Below are 20294 nucleotides of genomic sequence, written 5' to 3' on the forward strand. Positions count from 1 at the left end.
GAAACAAGGTCAATATTACAACATGCACCAGGAAAGGTGCCCCCGGCAGGTTTGCCAGGCACTGACCATACATGACAAGAAATTAATGGACCTGATGGTATTTAACATTAACAAGTATAACACCAGGTGCTTACGAGACTAAAGAACAAAGTTTCACCTTTGAAGTGCCACCCAGGAGGTCATGAATGAAACCATCAAAATTGGCATGAAAATTGAGCCTCCGACCCAAAGCCACGTAGATGACTAAAAATATCATATGTTGCAAAAGCAAGATCCTCACACAAAAACAATGAATCGAGTTTATTAAAAAGAAAACGGGCCTGTGGAGAAGAAACCTCTTCCCAGTCTGCATATTTGATTTCATGATGATGACCTTTTCATGACAGAAATCACGGAACAATGATTTAATCGAATGACAAATGGAATATTGGAAACATTTGTTTCCTGAAACAAAAGGTTAAAAAAATTCATAAGGATTTTGCTTGACAGTGTTGTCAGCTGATGGCATTTTGTTGTGTATTTCACAAAAGCAGGCACCGCTCAGGCTTCATCATCCCACTACTTGAAGAGCTCTGTCAAAATTCTCTTCCGCAGCAGTCATACGTTTGATAAGCACATGTTCAGCATGCGACACTTTGAGTTGGCTGTCAAAGACAGAAATAGGCTTCAAACTTTTACCAGGAACATTGATAAAGCAGTAACTAAGACCGAGATGTATGCAAACATAATACAACCATATGCTGATACAAGCGGCACTTCTTTTAGACCAATTTTATTGTGAGGTCAGCTTCTTCCACATTTTTCCTTTAGCTGAAAGTTTATTATAGTTTCTCTTTCATGAATTGTCATCTTATTGGTTAGTCATGGGATTGATCAAACTGGTTCAAAACTTTTATCCAACACCAACATGGGAGACAAGGTGCTCATTCCTGAAGTTGGTCTGAAAGTCTAAATCATGCTTAAGAGTATTTTACCATAGAAAAAAATTGGCCAGATTTTACTCACCTAAGGTATCGTGATGATGGCTTCCCAAGATGAAGACCACAAACAACAAGGTTTGCAAGAGTTTCTGCATCATTGGCATCCTGAACAACCAAAGACATGATACGGGGAAGATCTAATTGAGTTACCAAAAATATTCATAAGAGCTCTGTGTAGAAGTACTAAAATCAACCTTATTCATGGCTTCAAGTAAAAGTGGTTCAGCTTCAGCGAATTGTCCCATATGCATGTAACATATAGCTTTTCCATTTAATGTCATGCACGTTTCTTGATACCTTTCAGCAAAATCCTGATAAATAAGAAATGCTTCCTGTATCTTTGAACCTCCCTGAAATAAAATATTGTGAAAAATAAAAAGGATGACCTTCACAGACTGTTGTAATGGCGACTGTATTCAGATCATCAAAAGAATTATATTAGGAACAAACAACTGCATCAAACTCAACTAAGTTCAACTAAAGTATGCAAAGTCAACAAATTTGGATTTTTCAAATCGCCATTTTGATCTGCTTTTTGGTCCTTTAAGGTAAAATTTTGTCACACTTCCAAGTGGAGCACTGATAACCAGGTTGAAACACATGGTACAAACCAGAGTCAAGTCCCAGCTCATAATAACATCAAGAAGTCTTGATCAAAGCTTTTAAAGGTGTATTGTACCACAGACATTGCTGAAAACTGGTGTTCTGCATAAAACCACTTCGTTGGGTTCTCCACAAGTTCTATGTTACTCCACAAGTTCTATGTTACGGGACAATGCCTCAGTATGGATTACTGATTTACTGGTATAGAAAAATTTGGAGACAGTTGCCTTTCTAAAAAATAAGAACTTCAGGGATATTAAAGCTTATAAAGCTCAAATCATTGGAGGTGTCTATATATTAATTTGAAGTATATGTAATGTCAATAATTTGAATTTTACCAATCATTGGAGATAAGAATCCTTTGAAATGTAATGGATTGAAAAGGAAAAAAGAAAACTAGCATCTACAGAAACTCAGAGCCTATAATATAATTCATTAGGATAGACTAAGAACAAGGTTTTAGATCCTTAATAATAAAAAAAATTGACAGTTTACCACAGCCAAATTTAACCATGCATTAGCAAGTTGTGTAAGTGTATGATCTTCATCAATCTGTTGCATGACCCTCAACTGTTTTTCAGCGTGATCTGACCTGTGCATCTTAAGATACAACTGAACATTCAAAGCAAGCCTGTCGTACAAAACCACTATTTCAGAAGGGTGGCCAAAAGTACTGTACCAAGTGTGAACTGGCAAGCAAAATGCTAGAACAAGTTCCATATCAATTCATTGGCAGAAAGTCAAGTCAAAAGGAAACTTCAAAGACTCAGAAATTACATTAAAGACCCTTGGATGAAGTAACAGCTCCATGGTGACTTCGTGAGATTTGGAAACCCTTAACATAGACATGGTGTATGCCTTCTAACCACCTGATTCTAACAAATAACAAAAGATTCTCTGATCATGAAGGACAAAAAATGTCTGCCTAAAATTATATAAACCTGAAGGTTGAAGACTGATGATGAATACAGATGCACACTTTCATGAATAACCAGACTGAATGTGGTTCAGTTTGAATGATGTACAAAACCATAGCAGAACTAATGCCATATCCATTGAAAGAAAAAACCAAAAGTAAAATCATTCCCTAGAATTCATACTTTCCAGCTAACTGTAGACACTCAGGTCCATGCAGCAGCGTTAAGAAGATGAGGGTGCAGAAAGGGTGTTAGGTTCAGTGTTATGCTGACATTAGAAAGAGCATGAATTAAGTTGAAACTAGAGAAGATGCAACAAAGACATCAGAACAATGATATAATTTACATCCAACTAAAGCTGGAAATCTTTCAAAAGATAGGGAAAAAGATGGTGACTGACAGCTCCATAGTGCCTCCCAAGTTGGTATGCTTCAAGGCCTCATTATAGTCTTGTTCATGCATGTATATTGTTCCAGCAGTCAATCGCAGAACAAGATTATTTCCTGTCACAGAATCATTTAACCACTCCTGGAGGCTCGAAATTGCACTTTCCTACAGGAAATGGAATATCATTAGGAGAAGAGGAAACTATATGCAGAAAAAGAAGAGGCACTAAATGTGAAGTACAAAACCCATCTTACTGTTACGAACATGGGCAAATGAAAGAGCGGTCCACTTTTTTGTGTAAACTCATGAACCATGTGATATCTGGAATATTTGGAAGATGGAATCACAAGTCTGTGAAATCTCCATCTGTTAAATCAAGAACAAAATTGGACCCCTTTTTTCTTCTTCAGGCAGTGTTTCTTTTTTTCTTTTTTGAGAGCGAGAAAGAGTACAAAAATCAAAGACCCAATTCATATCCATGCCAATCTTGTTAACACCTGATGTCACCATAAAATCACCTGAACTTGAGCACAGGTACGGTATTGGATGGACAATAATATTTTTTATCCCAACCTAGCCAATGGTAAATTCCACTATTTCTTCCTCCGTGCTGACTACAGGAAAGTAAGACTTTAATTAACTTCACCTTCTAATTTATGCAACAAAGAAAGTAAGGTTGATCCTTTCAGAGCATATGAACATGTGAAGACCAACTCTAACCCATCACAACTGCTTGCCAAATAAACTATCCTTCTCTATATAACACAGGTACTGCTCTGAAGGAGCAGTACCCACACCGTACTGGTACGATACCGGCATGGGTATGGGTGCAGCCTCGGGTACTAAGTAGGCAACCAAGTGTCTCTATCATGGAGCAATAGTAAGATGATGCAATTTTAGAAATGTTCCTTCTTAAACTGCCAATGTTCTACACAGAGCACTGGAGACTGGAGAGAAATCATGATGAAACACACAAGCATAGATATGGTTCTGTTCATATTTTGTCTCAAAATGGCCATCACTCACCTTCATTGGTTGTGGAATTTAGTGTCTCAATGGGGTTCTAATCCATGTCAGCAAGTGTTGGCAGCCGGACACAAGTGCAACCCTTAACTTATGCACCTATCTAAATATGGACTTAGTCAAGTCCATTTATAAGGTTATACTAAATTAATTTACTTTAATAATAATATGTGAAGTCATCCCCTTTCTTCTCTCCCTCAGGCAGGTTTTCCCTTTCAGAGCTTAGTGATGGGAGGTGGCTCAACCAGCAACTCTCTCTCTCTCTCTCTCTCTCTCTCTCTCTCTCTCTCTCTCTCTCTTTCTCCACTGAATGCAAACTTAGACCCAACCAAGTTTCCTTCTTTATTCCATGTTATCTTCTTCCCCTGTGAAAGTTTGTGCTTGGCTGCCTGACAGATAGTGATTGTGCGCCATCATGCCCGTGTGTACCTGATCATCTGTATATCCTTGTGTGACTGACTGACTATCCTCTACTTAATTATGTAGGTGTGTATGCCAGCAACTGATTTTAAATTAACAAACTGCGTTAACTGTGGTTGTGTGACCATATGTGACCAGAGATTGCCTTGGGTACAAATCTTGCAATGATTGCTACAGAAAACCCAAGACATATATTTAAAAGTACCGCAAAAGACAAGAAGTCTCAGCTCTCGAGCAGGATGGATATGAGTGGCTTCAAGAGCATAACAATTTTGAGGACATTTACCTCATCCCTTGTGACTGAAAATTATAGTATCTAATATATGTTACGCAGTGTCATGGGTTAAGCTATTGAGAAATACAAGAGTTGTGCTCATTTTGTGAATTTCCTGCTTACTTATGAAGTCATCATTGTTCGTGGCCTTTTTTTGAACCAATGAAAGTAATGGGAAACAACTTAAGTTGTTCATGCAGCTAGTTCCTCAAGTGTCCTGAGCTTGATTGCCCTGCTTCTTTTGATATGCCTATGGGAACTGGAAAGCTAACTTTCATTTCATGTACGTTTATCTGACAGCTGATGCTGTTGTGTGACCTCCAATTCTCAAACACATTTGCAAGAGTGATACTCTTGTAATTCAAATTCTATCTCCTTCCACAGCAACCTTACGTAATGAACATCATAGCCTTTTGACAGGTAAAGTATTGTTGGAAGTTGTTTCCACTCGTTACAAAGGATATAATAAGAGTTCGATTAACTCTGAACATGTCAGTTATGTGCGCATTAGTGTAGGACGTAATGCAACTTATCAACCCTGATGTTTGAAGACGAAGATGGATTGCCTGCTTGCGGAGACCACAATCAGAAGGCAGCATCAAGAGTTCACTGCAACTAAAAACAAAGTTGACAAGGAAGAAATTGTATTCTCTTGCATTGGTCATCAGGAGTTTTTAAATGTCAAATCTCAGGACAAAAAACATACCATTGTAAGGAAATGTGGGAAACTCCTTAAGGAAATTAAAATTATTCTCTACAAACATCGGAAAAACAGGAAAAATATAGCAGAATCAGGAAGGGAACCAGAACGTTAGCTCGTACGTTATTTAAAAAAAAAAAAAAATCAAAAGGAAAACATCAGCTTTTCAGATGCATGAACTACATCTAAACATAACCCCAACCAACCACTGTTCACATAGTTAGATACAGAACCTCATGCAGTTAAGACAACCAATACACCGAATCAGAGCTTTCGGAAAATGATGACGCATAAACCTCCATTTTCTACTACGTTTAACAGTAAAACGGACGAAGAAACAAATAATGAAATAAGATTAAAAAGGACTACTAGAGATCCGACAGAAAAACGCAAATAATGTCGCTCGGGGATAAGCATAGAGTCCATCACGTACCTTGTGCTGCGGTCCAGACAAATAAAGAGCCAGGAGCTTCACCGCCTGTAGCGGTGTGGGCGCCGAGTCGTCGATCTCATCGATCACCAACTGCAGGCCAAAATTCAAACAAAACAAGAAGCTAAGAACGCAGGAACGGACCGAATTCCAGCGAAACATAATGGGATCGCCACGCAACGCCGTAGAAAGAGAGGAAAACGTAAGGCGAGACGCGTCATAAGCGTACCTTGAGTTTTCCCTGAGCGATGTATGATCTGTAGATAATGCAATCCCGCTCGACGGCGTCTTCCAGGGAAAGGCCGCGGAGATCACTGCTGTTGATGGCCGCCTGATACGCCCCGAGGTAGAAGTTGTTCCTCACTGAGAAAAGGTGGTCGGGCACTGACATCTTGTCTCTGCTCTCGCCTTCTCTCTGCGGATCGGCGGGAATGCCACCCAAATCTACGAGGGAATGGGCGCAGATGGTTCAATTCACCGAACGGTGGACGCAATGCGGGAAGACGTGAACCCGGCAACGCCCCTGACACGAGGCTTCTTCAACGACCAGCATTTCAAACCGTTAAATATCCGTAATTTATCGCGATAAATTTAGTTTTTCGGGGAGATCGTTAAGAAATAAATAACATCAATTTTCTGTCTGTGAAGAAAATTAAGTTGTTATTGTTTCTAAACATTATGTCAAAGAAGGTAATTAAGGCCACGTGTTTTTTTGAAGAAAAACGTTAAAAACGAAACTCACTTTTTTTTTCGCTTTTTCATTTATTTAGTTCTTTTAATGCCAAACAGTTTTTTTTTATTTTTTATTTTTTATGTGTTAAAAATCTATTATTTTCTTTCTTATTTAATTTTTCTTTTTTTTTTTAATTTTAAAAAAATTACCATTTTTTTTGTTTTTTTCTTGTTTTTTTAATCTTGTCGCATTATGCTTGAGAAAACCTAGCCATTTAAAACTTTTAGACATTATTTGTGACTATCGTTTTTAGTCATGTTTGATGGTTTCAAATTTTTTTTTAAAGAGTAAAAAATACATAGTTTGATAGATAGGAAATTTTTTTTTTTAAAAAAAAATCCACCGTTAAAAGGATCTCATTTCTCACGTAATTCAGCAAGAACTATACAAGAACAGTGAAATAAGATAGCCATATAAAATTTAAACTATACAAATATAGATAGCATAAATCAGCAGTAAGCAAGAACTCAAACAAGTGTAAAAACAAGATCCTTTCCAAACAGGCAACAACGAGGCATCTGCAAGGTATAATTTCATTACAATGGCTGTTAAGAAACAGAAGTAGAGATGGTTTCTAAGAAAAGAGAAAATAGAGAAGGCGTCTCCTTCTGTTGTGTTCCTCTGGACACAATGGGTGCCGTGGACACATAAAAAGAAAGGCAAAGAGAGAGAAACAAAACAGAGATGGGGCAAAGAGGGGAAGTGGAACGATCTTCTCTGTGATGAGAAGAGAATCGAAGGAGCTCGGTCGATCAGCGAATGAAGCAAAGAAAGTAAAATTAAGGAAATATTAAGTAAACTTGCCCTGTAATCCAAAGGAATTCTTCACTTTTACTAACGAAATTGAAAACGACGCTAACATACTTGATGATCGCATCGTCTAGGTCATACATATAAACGAGCATATTTTGGTTTTCACTTCCTTTAGCTTTACCTTACCTTTATATTGTGTATGATATCTCCACAAGTGGAGGCGGTATATATATATATATATATATATATATATGGTGAACTTGGTCTTTTTTGGAAGTTTTCCCTTTTCCAAATTCATTTTGAGAGTCTTTTTTAAGAAGAAACTAAATAAAACTAATATAAAATAACTAAACAGGCTAAAAAATAAGGGAAATATTAAAAAAACCATATCTGATCTCACTTTTTTCAAGGAACATTGCGGATCAGCCAATCACCTGCTATGTCACTTGAGTGCAGGGTGCGGGTGTCGAAGCAGCACATCTCAAAAAATTTAAGTGCCCTGATGACATTTTATTATTAATATGATTTTTAATTTATTATATATATAACAAAATAAGCATGTAGATATTGTTATTATAATTTAGTTATTAATATATATAACATACTTGAATAATTGTATTGCATATGTAATATCATAACAACATATATTTATAAGTAATTTAATAATATGATATTTTAATTGAGGTTGAGTGTGAGTCGAAACCGCATCCATGTCCATTGCGCACCTGATTCAATGCGATTCTGGTGTTCAGTAAAATAAAAAGTCCGGTGACTAAGTCACATGCAGTTAGGATCCAACCCTATAAACCTTTGAGGGGAAACTTTTGAAGCAGTCGGCGGCAGGGGCCGGAATTGGTACAAATGTTAGAGGGAGGAAACCTTCACCAACGAGAAGGAGCTCAGTCTTGCCGCCGATCACGCCGTCGTCAACCCTGACCAACCATTTTAGGTTTATTTTTTTAAAATATTTGAACTTCGACAAAGAAAAAGTTCCAAACTGTTGATGAAATTTAAAAAAAAAATGCCCAAGTTTTAATTCCTTTCACTGAAGCGCCTCAATTGTATAAAAAAGGGGTTAAAATAAAAAACCTAACCGCATTTCTTGGTGTACCATCAAAACATAGACAATTTTTTTAGAAAATAAGTTTACAAAAAACTTAGAATTGAATTCGAAAATTGCTAATAGTAATAATAACAATAGTAAATTAGTGATTAAAAAATAGTAAATTTTTGGAACAAGTGAAAACGAGAATTTATCTTATGAAATTATTAAAATAAAAAGAAGTGAAATTCGTCATCATATGTACATCCAAATTTCAAGATTATTCCGTAAATTACAACATTTTGGTCAAGTGGTTTTCTCTTTTCCCTTCTTTCCTTGAAAATTTAAGATTATACAGGAAATTACATTTTGGTAAAGCGGGTTTTCGGTTGGTCAAGTGGTTTTTCGCATAATAAATAAATAAAAAGTCTAATTCCTTTATTTACTCAAAATTCCATAGCACGAACGAAAGAACTGAACCGGACTTTGTCTTTCATATCAAACCCGAACCTGGTCCAAATCAAGGGCGGGTCAACCCGACCCGCCTGCACCTGCCCCTGCCCCTGCCCCTGCGTGCCAACATGATTTCAAGCAGAGACTAAAGGCTAAAGCAAGAGGGAAGTGGGCCCCCCGTGGGCCCCACCACCGCAACGCGCGCATCATTCGGCGGGATGGGAGGCTCTCTTCATCCCGCCGGCCCGCCAATGATGCCGCCTTCTCCTCCACCGTCACGGGCCCATTATTACCGTAGAGCTACTTTTTCACTTTAATTTTTTAAATTACCAAAACTTTATGAAAATAAAGTTTGAATTTTCAGTCAGAAATTTAAAAAAAAGATTGTGAGATTAGAAAAAAAGAGCGTTATCTTCTATTTATCGCGCGATTTAAATACAACTTTAGAAACAGTTAAAATAATGATAACCAGCACTCGCTTTTGAGATTTCCTTGGTAAAAAGTAAAAACACATTCAGAACACCCAGTTTGGCTTTTACCTCAACGTCCGCCTAACATCAAGGAATGCGCAACTTCCGCAGACGATTTTTTTTGGTCGCTTATGGAAAAAGAAAGGGCCTCAATCCTCATACTCACATCTATATAATCCCATTGCTGGTTGATCTCGTTGAGACACAAGCCATTCTCGCCACCACAGTAAAAGCATCTCCCATCAGAAATGGTTTCCTTCTCTCGCAGGAGCCAAATCTTCCTCCTCTGCATCTTCCTCATTGCTCCCTCTCTTCAAATTCATGCGAGAGAGAGCAAGTTCTTCAGGAGGGAAACACCATACGGGCGACCGACTTACAAACCCGAAGTGAATCAGGAGGAGTTCAGTCCATTCCCAGACTTCAACGACACTACCCAGTGGCCTGACATCAAGGAGACGGCGTCCAACCTGAACGGCCATGGCCTCTATGGCCAGGAGCCGCAGTGGTTCCCCACGGAGCAACGAGACCAACCCCAAGTCGAAGGGAAGGAGTTCGCTCCGTTCAATTCAGACTTCAATGACACCACCCAATTGCCTCTCTTCAAAGAAACCTCCTCCCCGCCGCAGAACCAGAATGGGACTCTCTTCGGTCAGGAGCACCAACAGTTCCCTGCAACCGGAAATATCACCACCAACACCACCACCATCACCACCACCACGGAACTCGAGAATCGACCAACCACAGTAGACTATAGCCCCTTCAAGAGGGAGAGTACCAACCACTACGACGAAGAGCAGTTTGAGAGCAAAGATCTGAATTCTGGGTTCTCTGGCTATGGAATGAGCGGCACCAGGTCCACGGAGAACGGCAGGTACTTCGACGACCTGAAGAACGACTATGGTCGGAATGGTTTCCCGTATGGAAGAAGAACTGTCGGCGCCAGATATGAATACCCTTACAGAGGAGTTAGCCCAAGCGAGGAGGAGACCAGATATCGAAGCTACGGCGGCAGCTACGGCAACGAGAATGCTTATTATGGAAGCAACAACTACCATTTGAAGGGCAACCAGGAGGAGGAAGATGATTTTCTTCCTTGAGATTTCTGGTTTTCTGCTACTTTCGCTTTACACTCGATAGTTTCAAAGTCATTGAGTTGATCAGGGACTTTGCAGGCTGCCGGAGATTTTACAAGAAGGTCTAAAGATGATCAAATCAGTAGATCTAGTAAATTAGGTAAGTTATATCCCAGAGCCAGCCTTTGTTCAGGCTTGGGCAGAAGTAAACGAGATGTATAATTTTTTTTTCTCCGTTGAATGATAAGTCATATAGTTGATGACTGATCACGGAAAATGGAGACGCCAATGTTGGTTTTGGCAAATTGGTGCGATATTTGCTATGCAACCTTCTTTTTCCGATCAGATCTTACATGGTTCCGTTAACTGACTTCCTCGATAAAGCTTCACATGCCAAAACACATAAATTTGCCAAATTCACTACTTCCTTATTCCAATCTCTCCTTGCAGTTTGGGAAGATATATTTTGCTCCACTTAACCAAGTGAGCCTTACGAGTTAGATCAATGTTCCCCTCCATAGAAATTGAGCATACAACTTCTCTACATGACGCACCATCTGATGAAGAATGTCGTTAAGATCCGGATTCACAATTTTGCAAAAGAGCTAAGATTGCAAATGATTGGGATATATATATATATATATATATATATATATATATATATATATATATATATATATATAAAATTCATTTTGGATCTGATTAGGACGTTGGACACAAGGTCAAGCATAATTTAGACGTATTTTATAATTTGGATTCAAATTCATAGATGGATCCAATCCAAAAACACACACAGAGATTTAAAACCAAACCCTTGATCCAAATTCAGATTAGAATCTCAGCTTCATAACCACAACAGATCCCTAGATCCAGATCTAGATAGAAATCGCAGCTCTACAAATTCCTAGATCCATGGCCGAATTCAAATCTTAGCTTCAAGTCTAAATTCGATCCCTAGATCCAAATCCAAACGTTATATTTAAAAGCAAACCCTTGATCCATGTCCCAGCTACATATCCAAAACAGATCCTAGATCGAGATCTATATCAAAATCCAACTTTTCTAATCCAACTATAACCAAAACAGAATTTCAGATCTAGACCTAGATCCATATCCCAATTCTTGATCCATTTGATCCAAATAAAAGCCTTGGATCCAATTTAGATCAGATCCAAAATATAGATCATATTCTTATCCAGTTCCAAATTCTCAATCCAGATCCAAATCTAGATCCAATTTCCTTGTTTCTATCTCAATGTAGATATAAACCTGAGATTTAGGTCCGAATCCAAATGTACGATTCTATATCCATTCTAAACTTTTGATCTAGATCCAGTCCAGATTTGAGCCATCGATCCATTTACAGATCTACATTTATATCTGATATATAATTTTATTGTTTTATTTATTCCCAATTCCAAAATTCTAAACTTAAGTTTTCCTGGCATTTGGATCTTATTTCAGATCCGAATCCAAGTTCCATACCCATCAAAGGCACAACAATCAATACATTATGGTCATCTTCCAAGATACCCATGATTTCATATTCAAAATTCATAGGGTAGCCTTAATGTCTCAAAGGCATCCTTGAATATTAGAAAATGTCCTCGACTTTCTCAAAAATTCTTTATTATTCTTTTAAAAATACCCTTGTTTCAGTAAGAAATACCATTTTTACATAGATTTTTTATAATTATTTACTTATTTATATATGTTGTACCACTTAAAAAATACCATTTTTACATAAATTTTTTATAATTATTTACTTATTTATATATTTTGTACCACTTAAAAAATGAAAATTTCGATAAAAGTGTCTCATAGCCAAAAAATTCTAGCTCGGCCGCTAAACTGGACAGGTCCTATACAGCCTGGTTAGGCCATGCCTGGCCACTCCCGCAGGGCCAGTGCTGGCTTGCTTAGCCAGATACAGCCTTGTCGTATAGGCTTCATCCAGTGGCCGGCCGGCCTGACCCAGATAGGTTAGGCATGTGGCTCGCCCAACCTAGCCAGCCTAGGCCTACAGCCAGCCAAAACATGGTAGAATAAGCCTACAACCGGCCAGTATAGCCATGTTAAGTTTGCCACTCAACCAGGCTTAGGCTAGATGGTCATATGGGGGCAGCCTGCCCCTTGGCATGTTTCGACCCCCAATCAACTTAATTTTAGATATATTTGATCTTATTATAATTAAGCTAATGATTAAGCAATAGCTAATACATTAAAAAAAGACTATAATGCCTTTGGACATCTTCTTATTTTTATTTCTAGCTTCCAACACATCATCCACAATCCCTTGAGCTAAGCCTGAGTATTAGGCCAGCCCGGCCCAATAATGAGTCAAGTTCGGGTCGGCCCAACATCCAAAAACTGGGTCCGGGCTCGGCCTGATTAAATTTTAAAATATATGTTTAATGTAAAATAATATATAAATATAATTAATTATAATAAAACATTATATATATATATATATATATATATATTAATAAAACATTTTAAAAAAAAAACTATCAAGCCTAAATTATCGAGGCTACCCAGGTCGGTCCAATAATGAGTCAGGTCAGCCCGAGTTCTATTTTCCCGAACCAGGGCCCTTGAGTGGCTGAGCCCTCCCTTTCTTATTCTAACATACTTGAGTCTTTTGGTCTCTCTTGTTATTTATTTTCCTCAACTTCAAGCCACGAGGAGACCCTAGAGGAGCTCATGATCAACCCTTGAGCAGACTCTCAATCAAGCTAATTCGAGCCAAGTCACCTTTACTTGGAAGTGCCAATGAGTCACTTGTCTTTTGATCTCTTCACTTCCAGGTATCTAAATCCCTTTTTTTCCTATATTTTTCTTATCCCTCGTCTTCCAAAATCTTGAACTTTTTCATGATTTAAGAGAAACATTACATAAATCATAATATTTTTCCCTTTTCAATATCAAATCTTAATTATTTTCCAACATACTACTTTGATTTTTAAAACTTTTGTAATATTGCAAAACTCCTCCTCTTTGACCCTATGATGAACAATAATTATAGTCTAGTTCAACAGCTTATTCTCCAAAACAAAGCTTGAAAATTTGTTTTTATAAAGCATGACAGATTGAAGCTATGTTTTGCAAAACAATTAATTTACAAATATGTTTTCCAATTATATTTCCTCAAGTAAGTTGTAAAACTTTGTTTTTCAAAACTATATTTAAATATAAATTAACTTTTACATTTGCATTCTAATGACAATATTGAAAGAGTTCAAATGATTTTAAAAGTATCTCCCTTTGAACAATTTATTTTCTAAAGTAGTGGACATTTTTACATTTCAATATATTAGGAAATTTTTTTGCGCAAACACATTTTAAGTTCTTCTGTAGGTTCAAAATGTTCCTCCATATAAACTCCTTACATAAAAGTGTTGATGCGTATATGGTGAATGTCATAAAAAGTTACGTCCCTTTCCGTATAATTAACTCCATTTTAATTATTATTTTATTTTATTAATAATATATATTTTAATATTTAAAATATATTTTATATTTAAAAAATATTTTTTTATTGTAACCTAGTTGAGTCCAGCTCAAGCTCGGTTTTATTGTAACATACTTATATGAGCATAAGAAAGCTACCTTTGCAGGCACATTACATTATATTATAAAAATGCAAATCCGTTTTAAGAGAGATTAGAAGAAGGCTGCAAATCAAGCACCAAAGTACTCAGGTCACAGGAGATCCACCAGGAGGATTCAAACACGATCACGGGACAGAGCACGGCAACTCTTTATGACTTCTTCAATGCGAACCGTTTGGGCCTCAGCGCCCCAGGAGCCTTGCCTCCTTCTCGCCTGCCATAATATACGCTTTTTGGTCCTGCTTCCTTTTCTGACCGACAGGTCCAGAGTCGACATCTGGGGCAGGACCGGCGGTAGCAGCAGCAGCGCCGGCGGCAGTGTTTGGAACGAGCTCCTCATCGCAGCACTTGAGAAGGAGGTAAGTCTTCATGTTCTTTCTGCACTCGGGACAGGCGACGTGGTGGACGATGCTGCTGCTAGGGAGCACGAGCTTGAGGCAGTGGTCGGGGGACTTGAGGAGGTCAAGGCCGGTCTGCAGCGCCCCGTGGAAGCCCTTCTCTATGATCTCATCCTTCCAATAGCCTAAGTTGGTGAACCCGTGGAGGAAGGCCTTGCCGTCGGCAACCACCATCTCGTCCCCGGCGCTGGCGAAGACTGCCCAGCCGCGGCCGCTGTCGCCATAGGTGAGGAGGGTGATCACCTCCTGCTGCAACCCGTCCGTCTCCGGCCCCTTCCGGCTCTGCATCAGGGAGTGCAGCATGCGTTCGAGGCGCGTCCAGAAGAATCTGATGGATTCCGAGGGGTAGGAGGCGCTGATCTTCTCCCTCAGCACCGTGTCGACGATCTTCTTGGTGGTAGATGCCCTCGGGTGAGGCACCCCCAAATAGGCCATCTCCATGCTGATCCCTGCCACCTTCTTGATCTCCTTCATCTTGCTCGTGAATGACCTGATCCACTCGATGTCCTCTCCACCATACAGACATATCTGCTTCTTCTCCCCAATCTGTAATCAATAAATTAAACATGTCCCCTGTTAATTTCTGACCTCGGCTTTGCAAATACGGAAAGGGTTTGATCAAATTGAAATCATACCGGTGAACGCAGTTCAGGGATGTCGACGCCATGGACAATAAAGTCGAGCTTCCAAGTGGCCGTCTTCCAGAGTGCTTCCTCCCTCGCAGTCGAAAAAGGGTAGGCACCGTCTTCCCATATGTTTATCATATACAGGGCGTTCGGATTGGTGACCTTCCCCTGCCCATCCAGCGCTACCAATATGGGCTTGTTCTCAAATTTCCACTCCTTGCGTACGTATTTCAGAAACGTGGAGTTCGGGTGTGGCGGTGGGTGCGCTGTCAGCCATGGCATTTCAGCTGCCACCTCCAATATGGTATTCTCATGCTTTTCCTGCAGATTGATGAGATCGTCGTTTGAGTCCACAATAGGAACCCAGACTATTTCGAAGGTGGTCTCCAGGCCTTCATGGAAGGCTTCATAGAAATGGCTGAGAAAAGTTAGCTGCCCCTCCTCCCTGATTTGTAAGTCTGAAAACAACAATAGCACGATCTTCCAGCGCAATGTCTCCACATTTACCTGGAAAATTATAGAAGTGGGAGATGAGCGGAAGACTGTGAAGTTAGTTTGTTCTGCTGGGTAATAGTTAGTCCTTAGGTTCATTGGTAAAGCTCCGCAAAAAGCACCTTCTTTCTGCGGTATACCAGAGCAGGCAGTGTGCACAAGAAGCACGAAGCAGATTCAAGAAATACATGGATCACGAAAAACACAGAGCAAAAGGACAAGGAAGCGAATGAGAAGAAAGATGGAATTGTATTCGGGTATAAATGGTATAGAATCGTCGCTCTGAAGTCTGTTTGAAGAAAAAAAAAATCATTTTGTATATTATAAGATTTTAGAACAGGTGCCAAAAAATTTACAGACCGGTTATAATTCTTCAAGCTAAAGGATATCTCTTGGCAGTGAATCGGGTATGGACTAATTATTTATTACGGTAGCCAACAGATCGTAGAGAGATGCCACACACCCATGTTCTGATTGATTTCAAATTCTTCACAGTAGGTGAAGACCTATCTTAGGCACACTGGAGGAAAGCACTATCAGAATGGACTCCTTTCTTTTCTCTTGAAAATACCCTTCTGATCATAAAGCTCTAGAAGCATGAAAAAGTATGTACTATGGCTTAACATGCAAGCTTTGAAGGTTTTGCATACGCGTGCATTTATTCTATCTAGAATGTCCTTACAATCACAACGCTAACGCCAGCACAACAGAGAAGACATGCAAAATACAGACCTTATCAACGGAACTCTGGATGAAGGGGCAGCCATCCTTTGAAGGGAAAATGGGCTTCATAATCTCCATGTTATCATCGTGGTTTGTTTGGAAGAGATGCTCAAGTGTTCTAAAGGATTCTACCGACTTCTTCTCATCTGATAAGATTACCTGATCAGTTACGTGGTAGAAAAAGTATCCATGGGCACGAAAATCATTCAAACATCAGTCCTAGCAAGTATTACTCTTTTCCAAATATACCTATGATCTGCATGCATATCTCCAATTGCTTGCTTAGGAGGCCATGGATGCTGTTCACCTTTTGAGCCAAAAAGCTGCTAGAAAGCTCACAAGCCTCAGAAACATGGTACCTGCATGGTCATGAGAGAAGTTCTAAAAAGGTAACATAAAACTGATCTTTTTTTTCTTTTTCTCCTTCAATGTATGCATTATTTTGATGCACCAAAATTAGTTAAAGCCTTGGAAAAATGAATGAGAAGAAAGAGGTTTAAAAGCAAAAGTGATGAACAATTTCTTTCACGCCTTGTGTATAAAATGTAGAAGTAAATATCACGATGAATCAACTGTATATTTATTTTCTTAGACTGGTAATGAAGTCATAAGTTTTTCCCTCTTTTAAAATACTGAAAAGAGAAAAGACTATTATTGACTTAGCATATTAGATTGGATTAATATAGGATCGTAGGACATGCCCTTACTCATGGTTGATCGGTCTCATCATTGAGAAACATATACAGATGTATACTTACTCATGCCTCATGCTGGTCTGACCAACAACCTGAACCGCTGATGTTACCGCACTATTGACGATCCAGTAGACCGCAGTTGGAATATGACACTGGGTTGTGACCATTGCCGGAGCATCCAGGGAGATATAGTCCAAAGGCAGGTGACTGAACTCAATTAAGCACCTTGTCGTCTCCAGCATTGCCTTGATCAAGTTGTTCAATGCATCAAACTTCGGCTTGAGTGCGTCGACTTGTTCTACCACATCAGGCAGCCGCTTGAGTACTGCTACAGACTTGGCAAGGGAATTGATTGCACAGAGCCGGCCAGTGAGGCTGAACTCTCCATAGCTCATGGCGGCGGCAGCTAGGGCGAGTACCACCTTTCGCTCCCAAGAATAGACGCTCAGTGTGCCGCTGAGCAGTTCCATCGTCGTCGCATGGGAGTCGGTGCCTCCCGAGCACTTGCATGTTATCTTCAGCCATGCAAAGATCAATACAGGTATCACATAACTACTGGCAATTGGCCAATGGGGCAACAAACAAAATCATGCACTGATACGTTAGGAGATTGATCACCCTGAACCCCTGACCTCTTCGGATTAGAGGACTACTTACGTCACTGGCCATGTTCTAGTACTGTTCATACTTCAAGCATGAGCCAGCTTTTCTTTAGTTAAAATGTTTTTGGAGAAAAGAAGCAAAGGCAAGCACTTGCCTGCACTTAAATTGATCTTTGAAAAAGAAAGACTCTGTTTTTAATCATATGAAAAACTTCAGTCATGGTTTAATGGAACCATACCTCGCAAGCGATCTTATGGATGGTGTAAGACAGTCCACCCAGAGCATCAAACCTTATTGAAGCATGATCTGCTGCTTTGTCTTCTGTGGCTACCGCAGCTTGTGAAGTAGCAGTCTGCATATATAGCAATGACAATATTTTCTGTGTTAGGCTGATTAAACGACTCGTTCTTTCATACAATTCTTATGAAATAGATCAGAGAACGTTTGAATCAAGTATAAAGGTACGGGCACGATTGAGCATGTCAATTTTAGAAGACATGAGTACAAGAAATGGTATGATGTATATATATATATGTATATAATAAAAATAAAAATAACATTTAAATAAACAAGTAAGTTAAGTAAAAACAATGCATGTTAATGACTAATAATATGTAAAATAAAATGAAAACTGAGTTAATTTAAACAAGCCAAGTCAAATAAAAGAAAATAGTTTGATCAATTTTGATTCAAAAAGTAATACAGGTATCCGCTTTGCCATGTCCGTACGATGGCATGAGTATCATGGTTTCTTCTATATGTGGCTTGATAATCTTAATTATTTTTGCCAACCAATTATCTCATGGACAGATGTTGTAGATGTTTGACTTGGAGTTCATTAATTCCTCTCAATTTTCCACCATGCTCTGCTTCGCTTGCATGCAGGTTTCCTGTGTCTTTTCACCTTTGAAACTGGCGCATAAATATCGACCAAAGCAGTAATCATCTCGTTGAATCTAGAAGACACACTAAAAGCAAGAACAAATCCATGGAACCAAGAACAGTATTTCCACATGTCTAGCACCTGATCTGCCTCATTTTCATGCAGCAATTTTTGCATTTGTCTAGAAAAGTGAACTCTCTTTTTAAAAAATGTCACGTCACTTAAACTACTGCCGCTGCTGCATAGACCTGATAAGTGATACGGAACAATGAATTATACGATCATTTTCCGCAACAGCTATTAATAAAATACGCTATCAACGTTAAGTTGAGGTGACTTACCAGCATATTAGGAGGAGTCTGTCTAAAGATCTGCTCAATGACGCCCATGACAGGCTTGAGATCGAACGTCCGGCCATCGGGCTTGTGAGTGTCGTCTACGTTCTTCATCAAGGCAACGTCTTCAAGCCCTGCCAAGAGGGCCTGCTTATTATACTTGATCGAAGTAGGCATCTTCTGATATGCCATTCTCTTAACTCGCCCCCACGTATTGAATAAGCTCTATGTGAGAATTCACGAGCCACAGGGGAAGCTTGGAGAGGAGCCATGCATGGTAAGAAGCTTTTATAATGGAAGGAAATAGTGAATCAACTTCCTTGCTTCTCGCAAGGCTTTGTCTCTCTTGTTCATCACACTCCCTGATGCTTTTGTGGCGACCAACAGCACCACCCTTTCTTTTGTGGCAACATCACTTTTTTTTATGCCCTTGAGATGGCCCTCTAGTGCTTTGCCGGGATTCTAAATTTCTAATATATGCCTTGTGTTGTGAGGCAATTCGATCTATGACAGCTGGTTGGCAAGTCCAATGGCACTTTTCCGGTGGACCATGAAGGCAGAAGAAGAAAGGAAAAAATTTTCTCAAGGCTGCAACCCCGGATTAATCCTTTTTTTTTTTTATAGTATGTTACCTTACACACATGTGTGTGTGTGTGTGTGTATGCACCAAGCTCCAGAATTCTTGTATCCTCCTTAAACCTTATTGATAAGCTCCTGACATGCAGGTCCTCTGGTTAATGCAACCAAATTCAATATGGCACTAATGATTAACAAACCTTTCACATTCGAATTTCAATCTTTACATAATGTTTTTGAAAACATTATGTAAGTTTGAAATGTATTCGACAAAAGAAAGAAGGAAAAAAAAAGCCCGCCAGCATGCTGGCCTTGAAAGATGCCTTCAGGGTTAAGTTTCTTTGCCGTACCAGATTACTTGAAACTTCTAAAGCAATCCATGACAAAGTGGAAAGGAGTAAGGCTGATTTGCAAGGGAAATATATCAGTCGACAATGTTCCTGTCAGGCCGGACCAAGGCCTTCCCTTTACGTAGGCCCACAATGGAGGGGCATATTACTATGGATCTTAGATCCATGGTCTGATGTAACAAACGACCCACTTTAAGTTCATACATAGTTCCAACTTACGGATATAAAATCACCATTGTGTTTCAAATTTATAGATGATCTCAAATCCGAAGGCAGGGGTTCTGACTTGAGATTCATAGATCTCAAGATGCATGGGTTATATCATAGTGTAATCAACGCATTTTTCTAACATAGAATTTCATTGTTAGAAATTAAGGATCTAACTTTTTAAAATCTAAGATCCACAGTAATCAAACACACCGGCACCAAATTTTTCATAGTCTAGTATGCACTCCACATATATGTGAATTTCGTTTAGTTAGTGTTTAGGACACCGTTTAGCATGTTTCATCTTTTTGATATATTTTTGACAAGTTTAATCATAAGGATTGATTGCTACATTTAAAATTATATTATTCAAAACAAAATTCATGAAAATTCGACATACAAATTGAATTTGATAAGACGTTGAGAACTAAGTCACTAACTATCTTAACTTTGTAGGCACATTGAAAATGTCACAATATATTGGCTCTTCAATACATGTCAGTAACTCTTTGCATATTGATTTGCATTAGAAGGAAG

The 20294-nt window shown here is 39.0% G+C and overlaps 3 protein-coding genes across 3 annotated transcripts; 1 reads left to right on the forward strand and 2 right to left on the reverse strand.

Annotated features, from left to right (window-relative positions):
* Positions 1 to 202: 202 nt before the first annotated feature.
* Positions 203 to 6254, reverse strand: LOC116248971 (coatomer subunit epsilon-1-like). Its single transcript, XM_031622038.2, has 7 exons — positions 5964 to 6254; positions 5738 to 5827; positions 2901 to 3052; positions 2079 to 2214; positions 1175 to 1330; positions 1006 to 1085; positions 203 to 644 (listed from the first exon to the last, which is right to left on the reverse strand). The coding sequence occupies exons 1-7, from the start codon at positions 6123 to 6125 to the stop codon at positions 551 to 553; spliced, it is 870 nt and encodes a 289-aa protein (XP_031477898.1). The 5' UTR covers positions 6126 to 6254; the 3' UTR covers positions 203 to 550.
* A 3109-nt stretch (positions 6255 to 9363) lies between these two features.
* Positions 9364 to 10603, forward strand: LOC116248970 (uncharacterized). The gene has a single exon (XM_031622037.2). The coding sequence runs from the start codon at positions 9434 to 9436 to the stop codon at positions 10280 to 10282; it is 849 nt and encodes a 282-aa protein (XP_031477897.1). The 5' UTR covers positions 9364 to 9433; the 3' UTR covers positions 10283 to 10603.
* Positions 10604 to 13855: 3252 nt separating this feature from the next.
* Positions 13856 to 18893, reverse strand: LOC116248371 (protein SIEVE ELEMENT OCCLUSION B-like). The gene is made up of 7 exons (XM_031621125.2): positions 18631 to 18893; positions 17645 to 17758; positions 16867 to 17318; positions 16358 to 16467; positions 16118 to 16254; positions 14903 to 15400; positions 13856 to 14813 (listed from the first exon to the last, which is right to left on the reverse strand). Exons 1-7 carry the CDS (start codon positions 18814 to 18816, stop codon positions 14052 to 14054), a joined length of 2259 nt encoding a protein of 752 aa, XP_031476985.1. The 5' UTR covers positions 18817 to 18893; the 3' UTR covers positions 13856 to 14051.
* Between the last annotated feature and the right edge of the window lie 1401 nt (positions 18894 to 20294).

Source organism: Nymphaea colorata, chromosome 2 (genome assembly GCF_008831285.2).
Source record: "Nymphaea colorata isolate Beijing-Zhang1983 chromosome 2, ASM883128v2, whole genome shotgun sequence".
Taxonomy (NCBI): Eukaryota; Viridiplantae; Streptophyta; class Magnoliopsida; order Nymphaeales; family Nymphaeaceae; genus Nymphaea; species Nymphaea colorata.

Bases quoted from the DNA above. Each gene is read 5' to 3' on its own strand.
- LOC116248371 (XM_031621125.2), bottom strand. From the start codon at position 18,816: ATGGCATATCAGAAGATGCCTACTTCGATCAAGTATAATAAGCAGGCC. The intron at 16,468-16,866 runs GTAAGTATACAT...ATGACCATGCAG, and splicing joins CAGACCAGCATGAGGCATGA to GTACCATGTTTCTGAGGCTT. The intron at 14,814-14,902 runs GTATGATTTCAA...TATTGATTACAG, and splicing joins TCCCTGAACTGCGTTCACCG to ATTGGGGAGAAGAAGCAGAT.
- LOC116248970 (XM_031622037.2), top strand. From the start codon at position 9,434: ATGGTTTCCTTCTCTCGCAGGAGCCAAATCTTCCTCCTCTGCATCTTC.
- LOC116248971 (XM_031622038.2), bottom strand. From the start codon at position 6,125: ATGTCAGTGCCCGACCACCTTTTCTCAGTGAGGAACAACTTCTACCTC. The intron at 5,828-5,963 runs GTACGCTTATGA...TTTGGCCTGCAG, and splicing joins TCGCTCAGGGAAAACTCAAG to TTGGTGATCGATGAGATCGA. The intron at 1,086-1,174 runs GTTGATTTTAGT...TTGGTTGTTCAG, and splicing joins TACTTGAAGCCATGAATAAG to GATGCCAATGATGCAGAAAC.